The sequence below is a fragment of the Telmatherina bonti genome, assembly GCF_933228915.1.
Source record: "Telmatherina bonti genome assembly, chromosome: 3".
Classification (NCBI taxonomy): Eukaryota; Metazoa; Chordata; class Actinopteri; order Atheriniformes; family Telmatherinidae; genus Telmatherina; species Telmatherina bonti.
The window spans coordinates 17878377-17896005 of NC_136621.1; the positions used below are offsets into that span (position 1 = coordinate 17878377).

Here is a 17629-nt window from a genome sequence, read left to right on the forward strand (position 1 = left end):
CCTACTTAAGTAAACAGCTTTGATCTTTGTCATATTTGCTCACACTCATAGTAATGGCATGTTAAAAGCTCTATCTAGCTTTTATGTTATGTTGAAAGGAAACCAGTTAATGTTAGTTTTGGCAGTGGTGGCACCGCACATTTGTCTTGTTGAGAAGACAAAAAAAAAAAACCAGGATGGGCTGAAATATTATTCTGGACTGTTGTTTTCATTTTTTACTGTAACATAATCATGTGAAATGGGTTGTGTGAGTGTGTCTCTATGTCTTTGTGTGTGACTCTGGTAAAGATGTGATTTTAAAATAGATGTACTGGACTTTTAAATGGCAATGTTATGTTATTCATTGAGGCTATATTTACTGTATGAGCATGTTTTTGTTACACTTTTTGTAAAACAAACAAACAAAAAACAGGTTTATTACACAGTAAAAAGACCAGTTGCTGGACTTGCGTAAACTAGTTTATATTAACATGTCAAATAAGTTTTCCTCCTTTAGCTTGTGTTCTTTTATTTTATTACACACATGCACAGATATCAAATGCACCTCAATCAGAAGCTGTAGTTTTTGAACTGCTTTGGATGATTAAATGCTGTGTGTGTACATGTGCAAAATGAAGTTAGCTTCTTCTGCAGACTAATTGTTCCCACACTGCAGAAGCACCTTGGTCAGACTGAACTTGATTCATCACTTGAATGCTTCTTAAAATTGGATGACTGACTCACTGCAGGCCAGGAACAACAGCTCCAGGGGATAAGATTTGGAATTACTGTCTCATGCTTGAGTGCACATTGAGAAAAATCAAGAAAATGTCCCACCTTTTTTCACAGATGCAATGACTCACAAATACTTGTTAAACAGAAAAGGAGAAGGACTATTTATGCTTGTGTACATGACAAACCTTTTACTCTTGTGGATTTGTCTGCTTTCATCTGTTCCAGTTTCTCTGCACTGAACTGACGCTGAAAAACAAACCACTCAGTGAATTCTGACTAATAGAGACAGATAGCTGCTGAGAACCATGCACAATTAACTACAATTATATTATTTGGGAGTTTCTATCTTAGAAGTTCACATCAAGGTTAAAAGTCTATTCTCAGTCTTGACGTCAAGTTCCATACTCTGCAGGTTCACAAGGTCACTTATGATTTCATGGGCACTTTTGCTGTATTAAATAGTCTTCACTAACTCCCACAACTGTTCCCACAATAACTCTGTCTGTTTATGCCCCTCCTCTGCCAAATCAACACCACATGGCGAAGTTGCATATCAAGTGTGCACGCCAGTTGATTTACTGTATCAGGAGGTCGAGACTGCAGCTGTTTAGATCTGTGTTCCTTGATTCTGTTGGACACAAAAGCCAGACATTGAAAATAATGGAAGTGCATGTATGTGTGTATGTGTACGCGTGTGTAGGAAAATTATTTACTTGAATCAAACAATTTTGTTTTGAGAGTTTTTTTTCTTTATATATGCTATTATTTAGACAGATGCACACAAGCAGACACACATCAGTTAACGGTATGTTGGCAACCAAGAGCAGCTGCGTGCTAACAGCGGACATTCTGCCACAAACAGTAATATTACAGCTGCTGAAATACATGGAAATACAGAACAGGGTAATGAAACTTTCTCTCCTTTATCTCCCTTTTATTTTTCTTCATTCTTTATTTGTTGGGGTTTTCAATTACATAAAAATGTGACATTTAAAATAATTTTTAACTTGTTCAGAGGAGAGATGAGTGATTGATTAAGTAATTTTTCAATGAGTATTGCCGGTATCAATGGTCAGTGGGTTGTTGGGTCAGTTAGCAGTGGAGATCAAGCCTAAGATCAGATGGAATAACAATAATCAGTGTTACTACTGTGGAAGCTGGTTTCAGACCTGTGCTGACTGACTGACTGACTGACTGACTGACTGACTGCCAGGAAAGCTGTCTTAACAGTGTTGAGATCTTTATGGATTAGCAGAAAACCTGCTGGGTACCTTTGCAGAACTATGATTCAATACTACCATCTAATGGTCAAATGTGTAACTTTACTCTTTTGGTGCTCAGTGCTGAAGGAAAAGGCTTTTGTATACTGTATATATAAAAGGAAGTATTTTATTTTACACTAAAGTTACCTTTGATTAGGGGAATAAAGTGGGTGTAAACAGAAGATTTATTAAGACAGTGAATGTTATGACACAAATGGTTATATTTAGGTAATATACACTTCACAAAATTGATCTGTTTATCATGATAAAAAATTAAAATGATTATGAGCTTTAATTTTTGTATGACTAATCTGTAAACTCTTCTGTCTTCAATAATTCCTGCTGACTACTTAAAACTCAATGTAGAACACAACAGTACGATGACTGACCACTGATTCAGATTCATTTTTCAGTTAGATGTGTTGAAAGTATGGACATGATTATCTGAGGTGCAAACCAATACAGCACTGAATCATATCCTTTCACAGCTCACGGTTTGGGCTCTAGATGTCAGGCTTCACTTAGAAAATATTCCTTGTAATTCAAATTATTTTATCAGAGCTGCAGAGTCTCTATATCCTTTGTGTGGATATTTATAATGGAAATTAACTACAAAAATAAGGAAATTAACTATTTCAGCTAGTTTTGTAACATGTTAAATGTTAAAGTCTATGAATGAAATGTGTCATGTGGCTTGTCTGGAAGGGTTTCTAGTAGAAAGATTCTTTCTAAAAAAAAAAAAAAGAAAGAAAAAAAAAACAAACAAAAAAAACAATGTGACACTAAACCTGCAGTAAAAAGTTGTGTCTCAACAATGAATCAAGGTGTTGCAATGTTCTGGTCAAAATTCAGACCTCTGCCTGAACAAAATGATGTACTGACTTTCTAAGAACTATGCATAAACAAAGGCCTGTAAAACCTCATAAATTGAAGCACCTTTGTAAGAATGATGAATAAATACTCTGTTAAAATGATGGGACCAAAACCATAGTTCAGAAAACAATAAACAAATTGCTGCTGCTGAAAGAGGTTCTACAAGCTGCTGAATTTCGGATTTCACTTCATTTTGTCACACCGTTTCTGAAATCTGAAAAGCTCATTAATGATATTTTAAGTAAAAAATTAGAACTACGTTGTAGAACAGGGTGCACTTTCTTTTGCACCTGAATATAATAGTTTGCTTAGTTAGAAAAAATGTGTCATCAGCCCACCAGTGTATGCCACACTGTCACATGTGGTTATACTGGAGGCCAGACTCTTGGAGAGCACAAGTAGCGCATAATGTACAACTAAAACACACAGTGGTTTTTATTTCAGTTTGTTCAGCAGCACATTGTGTATCTTAAAAGTAGAATTCTTATTTATCTTTTTTCCACTTAAAACCTTCATGCTGCTTTTTCACAATTATGATTTCAATCAGGACAAAACTGTGGTTGAACATTGTTGCATTACTGGTTTGTGGGTCCTACCTGTAATCTAAATAAATAAATAGTGAACACTAGAGATTATAATGCAAACACCATCCATTTATTGGTATTATATTTCATAATACAGTGATATATTCTATTAAATACATATGTACTAAGCCTGTGTGTATTTATAGGCAGGCATTTCACATTCATGTTTGGGTTCAATGCAGTGATCAAACACCAAGTCACCTGACTCATGTCAGATAATCTTGTCCTCAACACAAGATCAAGATGCAATTCATCAGTTTACCATCTGTAATCCCTCCTCTTTCACATATTTATCTGTAATTTACCCATTCCGCTTCCTGTGACCTTCTCTGCTCATCCTGCATTTCTTTCTCAAATATAATCACTGAACTGCCCATATTTAATTTTCTGTATTGAGTAGTTGTCTATGAATAAGGTCAAATCTCATTGAAGGAGGGGCAGAGCTGTCTCCCTGAGGTCCTCCAGAATGATGTAGGGAATGTGGATCAGGTGTGGAAACAAGCACGGGTACAATCAAAGATCAATGTCCAGATTAAAACTGGAAGGTCCATCGTGATCTGGCTTGGGCCGGCGTTGAATCTACCGTGATTCAATACTGGACTAAACTCTGGAGCTATTTGCCTGAGCAAACTTAGAATCAGATGCTTTTGAGCTTGAAAGTTAACAAGACAGTAGATACTACACATCATTACGTATATGTGGAAAGGAGCTCTGTGCTTTCTTTGGACTTTGGACCTTCTAGGGAGAAATTCAGGTCAAGATACTGTTTGACTCGTAAGACAAAAAGGGATTTATTTGAGGGACTGATTTCAGGTGCTCTTTGGGGAGGTGGGGGAGGCATTCATGCTCTTGTCGGTGAAGCAGCAGTAAGGATCCTGGTGAACCTTGATGGACAATCATTAAAGTGTGTGGCTTCATCCCAATTTTCAAAAGGAACAGATCTGTGGTCAAAGGGTGCTCGGAGTCGTCGCTGTTGATGAGGAAAAGGCATCGAAGGGACTGTTTAGATGCTGTCAGTTTGGTGTTGCGTACACGTTTGTGTTCATCCTGAAGTGAGCCTGAGTGCATGTTTTTGTGTGTGCATGAGTGAGTGAGCTTCTTTTTTTTTTTTTTTCTTCAACAGTTTGTGTTATATAGCAGCTGGCGTGTCTTCATACAGACACGAATACATCCTATCCAAGTTTTATCCACTTCAGGTGAGTACAATGACATCAGACCAGGTCTCAGTTCAAGCTCATTACCACTAGTCTCTCTGTAGTTAGCATAGATGAAACCAAAACCAGTCTGTTCTGTCATCATCCTCTGCAGACCAGAGGGATGAGGGTGGGGGAGTCTCAGAGGAAAGGGTTATGGCTGTGCGTCTGTGTCTGAGGGCGAGATGCTGGCCGTGGAGAAAGAGGGAGCAAGGGCTGTGGGAGGTTAGCGGGGATGTCCAGGAGTCCAGTGGGAGGTTGTGTGAGGGAGGAAGGGAGGACTGGTGGTTGGTGAAGCAGAGGAAGGGGCAGCGATGGACTGTAGGAGAGCATGTGGGGGGGTAGCGGAGAGGTGGACGACGGTCGCATTTGGTTGAGGGTGAGGCGCGGCTGGTCGCAGTGGAACGGGTTGGTGGGAGATGGTGCGCTCAGACCTGGAAGGAGACAAATGGCAATTTAAAGAAAGAAATTCCTAATAATGTTTGTCTGAGCAGACAAGTGAATTCTACTGCAGCTGGATGTTACCTGAGAGGAATGGGTTGTTGTGCGTCTTGCTAGGGGGGTTTGGTGGTATCAGAGTGTCCAAATTGACCAATGATGCCCCGGTGGGTCCCAAGAAAGCCTCTGGTGTCCGACACATGCGTGTAGCCGGAGCGCTGAGTGGCGGAGCAAGTCGTGACAGGTCAAACATCTCCGGGCTGGCGGATTCCCGTCCGTTTACCTGTGGTTTAAATAGCGGATCCGGTCCAAACGGATCCGGCTTGGAGTTTTGTTCAGGAAAAAGGTCCGCTTCTTGTTTTGTTCCAAATACTTCTTCATCTACAAAACCAATGGAAAAGAATCTCTAAGTAAATGTCGAAATACAAGAGGCTAAGTACAAAAAGGTCAGAAAAATGGCTGAAAGAAAATACATACAGAGTGACAGACTAAACCTTAAAATGTATTTATTCCTATATAATTTAGAGATTGATGTCAGCAACAAGTTGGGACGAGACCTTCTACCATAAAGCCAAATGTTTCCTGATGTAGGTTTTTATCTGCCCAGTAAGTAGTGGCTCTGTCTGGAGACAGGCTGGTTCAGCAGCTGCACTGTTTACAAAACAAAGATGTGATGTAATACCTGCAGAATATGATAAAGTATGGTGCTACTGAAATGAATAAGGCATCATCTCAGTAGTAGGATTACTTTCTCCTAATCCTGTGAAAACTGTTGTGCATTCATGCTTTATTTACATGTGTGTACAGCAGAAATTAAACCAGTTTTCAAGGATTATGAATAAGGAAAAAGGTTGCACTATAAAGCTTGTCTTTTGTGCATTTATTCAGACAGAGACGTTGCAAAACAAGAGCAGCTGGAGTCCTGGTAGCAGAGTTCCCCCTTGTGGAGAACAAAAGTGAAAAAAAGGGCATCCTGACTTTTCCATCACAGAAGCTTCCAGTGTACTTATTTTCCACCACAGTGATAAATTTGCCACTTTAATTCTGGATGTGAAGGGTTTTGTTTTTTTTATTTTTAATGCAGTCCTGCAGGAGGACATGGAGATTAATACCATTCTGTTTATTGTTTCCAGCCTAGTCCGATGAATACAGTGGTTTCTTCAAAATCTCTTTCTCTATTCATGGTATCATACAACCAAGATATTACTGAAACCCCCAAACTCTTTGTACATAGAATGTTTCACGCGGCAGTTCTGAAATGAACTGCTCTGCATGTCTTGGACATGTTCCCACTCCAGCACACCTGATTCAGATTAATGACTTCTCCATTAAGTTCTCAGCAGCCTGTTAATGAGCCATTCATTTCATTTATGAGTGTTAAATTGGGGTTATCTCTAAAACATGCAGGGAAGTGGTACTTGAGGATCAGGACTGGGAAACACTGCTCTGGAGAGGTGGAATACACAAATGCACATTTGCAGAATTCACTGCAGACTTTTTCACAGTTTCCCAGTCAGTTGTGCATCAAGCGCTCCAGAAACTCACAGAGGAGACAATGTGTGAGTGTAACTGTTAGTCTGTGGGACATTTACTGAGACTGTGCAAATGAGCAGCAAAGCATGCTGAATAATTGGTTGACACTTTTTCCTGATGACTGGTGTAACTTCTGCAGCCATATTGTTTATAACTCACAGCAGTGTCAAGCCAGATACAGATGACAGAATCATAAAGTTATTAGTTTTTATTTTGGCGTCAGTGGTCGGAGGAAGGGTCGGGTTGTGTGCATGTGTGGGTGTGTGTGTTTTTAAATGTGAAACTGTTTTTAACTTTTCATTGTGAAGCACTTTTATTTGCTTTTGTATGAAAAGTGCTTTACAAATAGAGTTTGATTTATTTTGATTTGATTTGATTTGATAACATGTTTATATTTTGTTGCTCACTTTGGAAGCAAACTGATGAAGTTAATGAGTGAACAACAAAGTCCAGACCAAACTTTCCATGTGAGTCCCAGTGCTTTTCCAGTGTGTACGTGGAAAACTACCAACCTAATACTAAGGAACTAATTGAATTGACATTTGCAAGCAGCTTCTCTCATGACACTGACCTCAACATTTTTACTTCTCGTAACCACATTTTTTAAAGAATCATGCAGATTTATTCTACTTCTGTTTCGCATCAAAACAAGTTTACACAAGATTTTGTAGAATTCTTCTAATAATCAGTTCAATAAGAAAATCTTTTTTTTGTCTTCAGTATTATTTCATTACTGCCTCCGTAATGCTCATATGTAGCGAGAAACACACACAGGGCGTGTTTGCTTTGAGCTTCTCTACCTGTTGGGCTGGCAGGTTGAGGGGAGGACACTCTGGGAACCTCCTGCTTGCGTTTCTCATCTTCTTGTGCAGTGAATGGATCTGTGCCATCACCATCTGCAAAGGAAGAAGAAAACTGAATTAAAGGAGAAGGAAAACAAGTAGTACTTGCAAATTTGCATTTCAAAGAGAAAAAGAGAAGAATGCATTTAGAAAGAGGACAGTTCACCTCTGTTTGTTGGGCTGTCCCATGCATTGTTAAGAGGGCTTGAGGGTGCAGGTCCTGCCTCCCAGGGGTCTGTGCATGAGTTGGCACATGGAGCCCAAGGGTCAGTTGTGTTAGAGGAGGTGGGAGGAGCCTTCCATGGACTGCCGACTACAGGAGTACTGGACTGGACTGCTGTGAAGACAGACATGATTTGCTTTAAGTGTAAAGAAGCAAACAGCTCTTGTGTGGATGTACAAGTTTGTGATGAACCACCCACCTACAGAGTCCCAGGGGTTTGAAGTGGTGTTACAAGAGGGCTCAGCTGAGCTCCAACAATCACCAGTGGGGGCCTGTGGCTCAGAAGAAGGCCCAAATATGTCCACCAGGTCCAACATGGCCGACTATCGAGAAAGTACAAGGTCTTAGAATCTAAGTTTCTTTTTCCGTTTTTTTTTTCTTTTTAACTTTTTAAAACAAAAAAATATAATATGTGACAACATATTATATAACGTGAAACCAGTTAAAGTCTAAAAAACTCTTTTAAATTTTTATATATATACATGTATATATATATATATATATATATAAATATAAAATAATATAAAAATATATTTTATATATATAAAATAATATAAAAATATATTTTTATATATATATATATATATATATATATATATATATATATATATAAAATAATATAAAAATATATTTTATATATATATATATATATATATATATGTATATATATGTAATATATTATATATATATATATATATATATATATATATATATATATATATATATATATATATATATATATATATATATATATATATATATATATATAATTTTTTGTCATGAAACTTTAGTTTTGTAAGCAGATTAACTTTAGGTAAGTATTTGGTTCTAAAATAATTCTAAGTTTAAATATGTGATTATCACAAAACAATACATTACCAGCCAATGCAATCAGTAATATGTGTGAATATGAATGTTGTGTATTTTGTTGGTGTGAGAACCACAACATTCAGATTTTCCTAGTGTTTCTTTGACGTAGTAGAAGCACCTGGCTTTCTATCATAAGAGTAATATGAATGCAGCATAATGTGACCAATTACAAGCCACGTGGAGCTTTACATAACACAGATAGTGAGACTAATTGGCTTGAGGACAGATTTTTGAGGGAAAGAGCTTGTGCTACAAGATAAGGGGCTGTGCTCTCAGGGAAATGTCCTGCTGAGCTCAAGGTCAGATGAGACCAAATTATTATCATTCAGAGCGCTCCTCTTTCCTCCTCTCTCAGCCTTCTGCTGTTTCTCTCTAAAAAAACCCTCCCTTATGATGCTCTTCTATGTATTTTTGTCTCATTTACGCTTCTCATCTTTCAGTCCAAACCACATACTCAACTTCATGCCATCCTGCAGCAGTGAACCCACCTTCAGATGCAAATACACACTTCAGTACCATGAAGTTACCCACACACACCAGCTTATGCATTTTTAAACTAACCTCGTGTGTCCCTGACTGGCTCTCTCGCCTGCTCTCATCCAGTGCCTTCTGTAGCAGTGAGTCGTCTCCTTGGCGACAGCATTGCTCCTGCAGGGGTGGCATCGTGACATCATCATAACCATCATTGAAAACGAGCAAGCACTCATACGAACGCACATCCATAACCCAAAGAACTCCCTTTTGGCTCAGCTCACAGCAATTAATGCATTCTTTCCTTTTTTTGTACTAAATATTCTGCTTTGAAAAGCAACTGAGATTAAAAAAGTTTGTGCATTAGAGGGTCTGAAAATGTAAAACCTGACAAAAAAAGGAGGAAAGAATCACAGTGTTAGGAGGAAAATTATTAGTCAGGTGCACAGGACTATTTTAGTCAACACATATGATATTATACAACAACACACACAGCTGAGGTGTTAAAAAACACATAAACTGAGCCATTAGAGGTATGTTTCTGTGTGTGTACCTGCAAATGCTCCTTTTGGCTAAGGCTTTAAGCAATCTGTAGATCTGTCTTCATCCATCTCTATGGTAACAGGGGAAGAAGAGGCTAGCTGGATGATGGTGGGCGAATGTTCAAGACATTTGTAACATTAACATGGTTCCAGTAAAGAGGACCTCCGTGTGTGTGGATGGAGGCGATGCAATCATACTGGAGGGTCTGCGTGTTATTACATCATGAATATGTAAATTTGTGTGCAGTTTTACCTTCTGACTCTCCTCCCTGCTCATGGCTAAAGCCAGCTGGAGCTGCAGTTCCTCCTCCCCGCTGGTCTGCGGTCGAGCCTGCTCCAGGTCTGAGGCTGCGCGAGGAGACGAAGATGAGGCTGCAAAGGAAGCAAGCCAGAGAGTTTAGAAGGAAGGCAGGAGAAAATGTGAAAAATTGTCAGACTTATGGACAAAATCGAGAAGCACAGGAAGTAGCTAATGTGAATATTCTCATCCTGGGTTTGGCAACCACTCTGCTCTTTGGGATCCCCAAAAAGCAAAGGCAGTCCCTGAGGCTTTGATCATTCATAGCCATTGTGATTAAAGATTAAGACCTTGTCCAGACAAAGACAAGGTAAATGTGTAAACTAGTGTATACTGTATAGTCTGGACAATTTGCTCAAATGAAACTGGCATTTTTGTGAGCCTGAAAACACAAACTTTTTAAACAGATTTGATCAGATTTCTCCAAAGTAATTCAAATCAGCTATGCACTATTTTAACAAATGCATCCTTAGTAAAAATTAAAGTATATATACATAAAAAACCCACTTATATGGTTACAACTTGTGCATCCGATCAGTTTTCATTCATTTACTGGGGTTTACTGAGGTTAGTGAAAAAATTAGATTAACAGTAGTGGAGCACATCTCTATCATGGACATTAGATTTTTCTGCAACATTTAATTAATAATAATTAAGATATGTTTGAAAAAAAAGAACAGAGCAGCTGATTTGTCCCTATTAAAGAAAAAACAAACCCACAGTGGTTAAATGCTTTTTTTTAAAACTTTGGCTTAATTAAAGGATAAGACTCTGCCAGAATCCAGTCTTTATAGTCAGAAAGTTGCTAATAAAAGCATGAAAACAAGCATGGTTTTTAGCACAGGGTGGGACAATAGGTCCACTGCTTTTTGGCATTTGCATGAAGGGGTCCTCAATAGTTTGGGAATCACGGATTTATGTGGTGATAACAAGCACCAGATATTCAGGGTACACCCTGGACAGCTCACCAGTCCATCGCAGGGTTAACTGGTCATCAATTCATTAAAAAAAGTCAACATATTAAAAAAAAAAAAAAAAGCTCCTTAGGGCAACAAATAATGACTCACAGTTGAAGGAGGAAGGAGAACCTCTGGAGCGGCTGAATTCTTCCCCATACAGCACAGCCATGCTGGGCTGACTCGTCCGTCTCCCTGGATGATAAGATGGGGGAATACCTCCATACACACCCCCACCACCACCACCAGTGCCTCCTCCAGCCATCCGTTCTTTGGTCTTCAGGGCTTGACTTCGTTCCTGGCGGAGCCGCTCCTCATCCCGCAGCAAACACACCAGCTGGCGAGCTTTTTCCCGCACATTTGCCCCCTGGTCTCTGCCATCCCGGTCCACATACTGGAAGTCCCGCAGTGTCTGCATCATACACAAAGACATTTTCACATTTTTCTTTAGAAATCAGCATTAACTTTTCAAGGGGACAGTAAAAGAGACACCTCCCCCCCTTTTAATAATTCATGTTAATGCTGGTTTCACACAATCCCAGAATGTCTGTTAGGAGTTGGCTCATAATTCATTAAGATACACTCATAAAAGCCTTGGTTTCAGCCATGTTTTAATGCCTGGAGCTTCTAATCAAATCCGACTGAGCTGCTGCCAGCCGTCCTTTTCTGAAAGTTCAGTGAGTTCTAAAGAGGAAATAAATAAATAAATAAATGGAGCTATCCTATATATATGGAAACTAAAGCCCTCATCATTCTCCTTACAGAATATTAAACTCATCAGGAAATTTTGTTCCTGCATTTAACTCATGTTTGGCATGGTAGTCAGCAGGAGGAGGACTCAAAAGCTGATCCAAAGTTAAGGAAAAAAGTTTATTAGTAAAGAAAAACCAAAGTCCAAGAACAAAAACCAGTGTGGCCGACCACTGAGAAACATTTGATAACCGTATAGCAAAGAGTGAATACAGAAAGAGGGAACTTAAACTAGAGCATGGCTGCCCAAGTCCAATCTTTCAGATCTTCTATCCTTCAACTTTTAGATGAAACCCTTCTACAAGTTAACTCACATGATTTAAATGAATAGCTTCTTTGCCAGGCTTCTGCAGAGCTGGATGACATGTGAATGAGAGAATTGAGCCATTTGATTGAGGTGTACTGGATGTGAGTTGCATCTAAAAGATGTAGGATCGTAGATCTCGAGGACCAGACTTGGGCAGGGTCGCCAGGGAATGAGCCCTTTTTCCATTGCTACCTTCTCTGCCACACCTTGCTTGACTCTAGCAGGTTTCTGGGGTTTTCCAAAAGGAATTTTCCAGGGTTACTTTGATGGTACCAACTCCATTGAGGTTCCAAGTGGGGATAGTCAGGCTGATTAGTCACAGATTGGCGAGGGAGTGGCTTCACTGGACGAGTGATCAGAGCGACTATAGGACCAAATCAGCATTTTTAAAAAACCAGCGACTGTGACCTAATTATATTGTTGTTTACAAATGTAGTGTCTGATTCTCAGCATTACATAAGCATGATGACTAACTATGGATCTACTGACCAACTTCAGCTGTCTGTTTTCTGTTAGTATCACATGAAATTTAGATGCCAAACGCGGACAGTGTATATGCCTCTTGTAAGTAAGTCTTATGATTTGTCCAGATGTGAACTTAGGAATCTCTTTGTGTTGTTTATAAGGGAGTGGACAGAGATGGACAGTGTGATTGTGCAAATAGCTTCAGGAGTCCTCGCAAATTCTTTTTTTTTTTCTTTAGATGTCAGATTTTAACATGTAATAACACTTTTTTACTATTGATCAAACTGATGTCTTTTTTTCTTTTTTCTTTTTTTTTTTTTACCTCCAAACAATCTTTTCCACATCGTCTTTCTCAAGTAATAAACATCACAAATCACCACTACACACCAAAAGAAGAAGAAGAAGACTGTGCAAATTTAATATGTCTGAAAATGGAAATTGTTCCGCTTTGGTCATCCTGTAATTTCACATCCTTAAATGTACACTGAGGAGACATGGGGAGATGAGATTTCTGGAGGAACTCAGGAAAACAAAGTTCAGGAGTATCCGATACAGCAGTATTTCATGTAGTGTTGTGACTTGCAAATTTCGTTCCTCCACAGGTGACTTTCAAGGATTTCTTATAAAACAGATTTGGCTTCTTCATCTTCAGCCCCCTGAGGTTTTTTTTCACATCCACATCAGATGTGTGAGAAATAAAACAATTTAAATGAGGAAAGCAAGGAGGCACATTAGCATGATGAAAAGCACCAGCTGTGCATTACAGCTTATTTGCTCCATGCAGTGAAAATATGCTTGATGAGCAGTTCACTGCTGAAAATGCGTGCTTCAAATTTGCTGGAAAATTGGATGAAAACACAAGCAGAGATGAGGGAAAGTAAAAAAAAGGCTGAATCACTCTTATAGGTGACATGTCATCACATCCATAAACAATAAAAAATGCGGTTTCTGTATAATAATTTTTTGCAGCTTTTAAGTCATCAAACATTTGTCATAAGGAAGATGCAGGAAAGAGTAGAGTCCTGGAAGGAGCATGGCAACAAGTCTTAAAGTGAAAGCATTCCACTGTGTTCTTTTGGGAATGCTAAGGGGAATGCTTCAGGAGTATGGGGTGACCTTCTGAGGCCATACCCTCCCTATATAACCAGTGTCAAACTGGTCCAAATTACTGGCAGGAAGTCAGATCCATTTCTGGGATTTCAACAATGCTGGCCTTTGACAAAAATTCTGGTCAGGACTTTTATGAATGGATGGCTGGATGGATGGATGGGTGGATGGATGGATGGATGGATGGATAGATGGATGGATGGATGGATGGACGGATGTACGGATGGATGGATGATGGATGATGTGGATGGATGGATGGATGGATGGATGGATGGATGGATGGATGGATGGATGGATGGATGGATGGATGGATGGATGGATATGGATGGATGAATGGATGGATGGATGGACGGATGGATAGATGGATGGATGGATGGATGGATGGACGGATGGATGGATGTGGATGGATGAATGGATGGATGGATGCGGATGGATGAATGGATGGACGGATGGATGGATGGATGGATGGATGGATGGATGGATGGATGGATGGATGTGGATGGATGAATGGATGGATGGATGGATGGATAGATGGATGGATGGATGGATGGACGGATGGATGGATGGACGGATGGATGATGGATGGATGGATGTGGATGGATGAATGGATGGACGGATGGATGCATGGATGGATGGATGGATGGATAGATGGATGGATGGACGGATGGATGGATGGATGTGGATGGATGAATGGATGGACGGATGGATGGATGGATGGATAATGGATGGATGGATGTGGATGGATGAATGGATGGGCGGATGGATGCATGGATGGATGGATGGAGTCAAAGCATTCAATTTTTATTGGTTGAGTTTTCTGGTTAACGTTTAAATGGTTGTCCAGGTAACAACAGACAAACCACAGAGAACTGTGATAATAAGCCAGCTGTGTTGCGGAGCGGTTCAGATGCTAAGGCTTGCCTGTAGCTTCTGTCCAGTACCTGAATAGAGAACGCGTTCTCCCGGCACTGTTGGGCCACTCTTTCTGATCCTGTCTTCAGCAGGTAATCCAGCAAGGTCAGGGCCTGGAGTCAAACGCAGTTGCTGGATTATTTGTTACAGTATAAGAATGAAGTAAAATGTCTGTTCTGCTGAGTGACAATGATATTTTCCTTTAAGTTTTCTGAAATGTTAAACTAAGAATGCTTTGATAGTATTAAATGCACACTTTTATTAATGTCAAGAAATTTAGGGAACATACAGCTAACTCAGCAGAGATTAAGCTAAATTTGAAAACGTTTTAATAGGAATACCTTGTAGACATGTCTCCAGTTCTTTCCACTGTCATTAAGCCGTTTCCACACCATACCCATGACCTCAGCAAATGCCACCACATTGAAGGTCAAGTCAGCGATCTCTGACATGAGAGACGATGAAGGGCCCCATGGGTCATTGGAAGTGGCCTCGCGGACCTACACAATACCACAAAAAAAGCCATAAAATCTATTGGCAGGCCAAACATGCAGCATTATTTCTCCTCTGGAATATTAACATAAGAACATCAAACATTTCAATTGTCAATCCGTATGTGAGAGAAGGGATGAACATGGCATCATCTAAAATGAGAAAGTTTACTCTTTGTTACAGATTTGTCCAGGTGCTACCAAACAATTCAAGAGAATGCAGTTTGCAGTTTTCATCAATACCTTGATTTCTGCTTCTGAATAGTTGTGAACAATGTTCTTCACCTGCCGGCGCAGGGCTGAGGTTGTCATGGCGACACGTGATGGAGAGAAAGTGAAACGTATATGCTGAACAGGTTAAGAGAGGGGATGAGAGGGAAACAGTGGATGGAAGGAGGAGAGGGGAGGTAGCTATGCCATGGAAAGCTCCTCTTCTCTGTCAGCTGTTGCAACACGACCCTGTGAGAAGCACATACAGATCATACATTAGTATACGTACCAATAGACTCTACAAGTAACTCATTGTGTTGCTCACTCTGCACTGGTTGGTTAACCAGTAACTTCTAATAATCAGTGTTACTGGCTGGAATATTAGTATTTTATCCACTCCAAACTTGGATTTTAGTTTCAGTGGTTGACTGACGCAGAGTTAGTCATTTCTAAAAAAAACAATACATTGTGCTGTCAGGAAATGGGTGTATTGTTTGATTTGTTTCCTTATTTTCTGTGTCCAAGCAAATATACTCAGCATATTAAGAATGACGGATGATGGCGACGTGTCGAGCTGCTCACAACTGGTGCCCCATCATGAAAAAGTAGGTCACTCAGACGTTTGGCTCTCAGGTGTCTGATGAAGCTTCTTGAATGCTTGTCTGATTCAGGCCAGCAAGTGCGCACACACACACACACACACACACACACACACACACACACACACACACACACACACTCTCCCACAATCCATTTTTCATATTTTAGAGAGAACACGAGGGAATTGATGATTATGGTTCTCGTGACGCTACAGCCCTCCCTCTGGCTGTCACTATGAACATTATGAACCTAATTAACCCAATAAACTAAAGCTAAACTAGTGAAACTCGACTAAACTAAACCTCTATACATCAATCATCTGCCCAGGGTCAGACCCTTCAGAACAACTGTAGCGGTATTAAGTATTAATGAAAAGTTAATCCTCTGGATGTTTTTTGTTGCAAATTTGTAGCAAACAGCTTCTGGTCTTCTTTCATTTATTTTTACCTATTTTTAAGAGTGTTATTTATATAGCTATATATTTTTAAATGATCTATAAATCTGTTGTAATGATTTCTTTTGTTTGTTTGTTTGTTTGTTTTCCTTTTTTGCACTCTAATTGTTTTGGTTTTACATAATTGTAAATAAAAGTAGGAATCAAAAGGCTTTGGCTTTTAAACTTATTGGAGTCAGTTTGGTTTTACTTGTACTGATATGTTTCTTTACAGGAATGACAGTTTCATCCAAACTTACAAGTGAAAATCCAATTAAATTCTTCTGGTTGGAATAATTTAGTCTAGATTTTCTTTGTTCTTCCGTTAATTTAAAACAAATTCACAAGTCTACCTCAAGATTTAGTGTTACACTCGGAATAATAAACACTATGAGCTGTATATGTACTGTGCAAACAATAACAAAGCAGTCTGACCATAATTTTTAAGATATGCAGGATCTGAAATGATTTTTTGTTTATATGGAAAATAAAATATATTATTTCCAAATTTTCCAGATGCACATTACTGTATAAACAGGTGAATTCAGTGATTAATGAAAACATTCTATAATCGGAAACTTGTTACTTTTCCACATATTCAGTTTTCTGTAACAATTCTAGTCACATGAGTGTGTTAAGGGCAGTTTTATTCTAAATGGCAACAATGCAATATAAAATTTCAAGGAGGTAAACTGTGTTACAAACCCATGTGAACGGTCCATCCACTGCATTTTATAGACTCTTGTGTTTGCACTCATATGAATAAAATAAAACAGGATAAAATCTGAGAGGTTTCAGGGCGAAACAGCTGCTTATAAGAGCATTATATAATGTTTATAAGAGCTAATCTGTCTTCTTTGTGTCCAAATACTGAGGATTTTCAAATTCATAAGCTCCATCGAAAAAGCCAAAAATTCAGTTAAATATTAAACTGTGAAACATGGAAATAAATTAATGGTTACAATACTCGCATAATACTCATACCTGATCATACCGCTGTGTTTTTGTGTAAAGTTTGCATATTCTCACCTTCATGCATAAGTATAACACAGAGTATTCCCTCAAATCTTAAGATTTCTCCCAAAATCCTGCATATCAGTCACTCTGAGCTGAGGAGTGGTTGTGATTGTTCATATGACGGAGTGGTAATCCATCAAGGATGTAGCCCACCTCCTTTCCCATAGGCATCCCATCACACAGGGATGCAACGCTACCCATGAACCCAAGCATGCTTTGTGAGGTGCACTGTGTGAAAAGGGCTAATGGTTGCTGTCACCTTGAAATTGTGGCCTCAAAAGTCTTGATTTCAGATTGAGAATTCAGTCACTTTCTTATCCATTACACAGAAACCTATTTGGCAAAATTTTTGTGGTATTGTTCATCATTGCTGTAATTATATCTCCTATTGTAGAGTAGTTATCACTGAACCACCACTTGAATGAAAACAAGAAGGTATAAGATAAAAGATCCTTTTATGAAGTTGTCATATTAACCCACTCATACAATAACATACTTTGTAAAACTTCCTCATATCAGTATATCACAGCCATTTATA

General features: G+C 39.0%; 1 protein-coding gene across 1 annotated transcript; it reads right to left on the reverse strand.

Moving 5' to 3' along the window:
- Positions 1–4767: 4767 nt before the first annotated feature.
- epn3b (epsin 3b) lies at positions 4768–15143 on the reverse strand (the record flags this gene model as incomplete). The annotated part of the gene is made up of 11 exons (XM_079264814.1): positions 4768–5060; positions 5152–5445; positions 7398–7493; positions 7606–7776; positions 7862–7985; positions 9094–9180; positions 9799–9917; positions 10911–11211; positions 14370–14453; positions 14682–14840; positions 15075–15143. 11 exons carry the CDS (start codon positions 15141–15143, stop codon positions 4768–4770), a joined length of 1797 nt encoding a protein of 598 aa, XP_079120940.1.
- Between the last annotated feature and the right edge of the window lie 2486 nt (positions 15144–17629).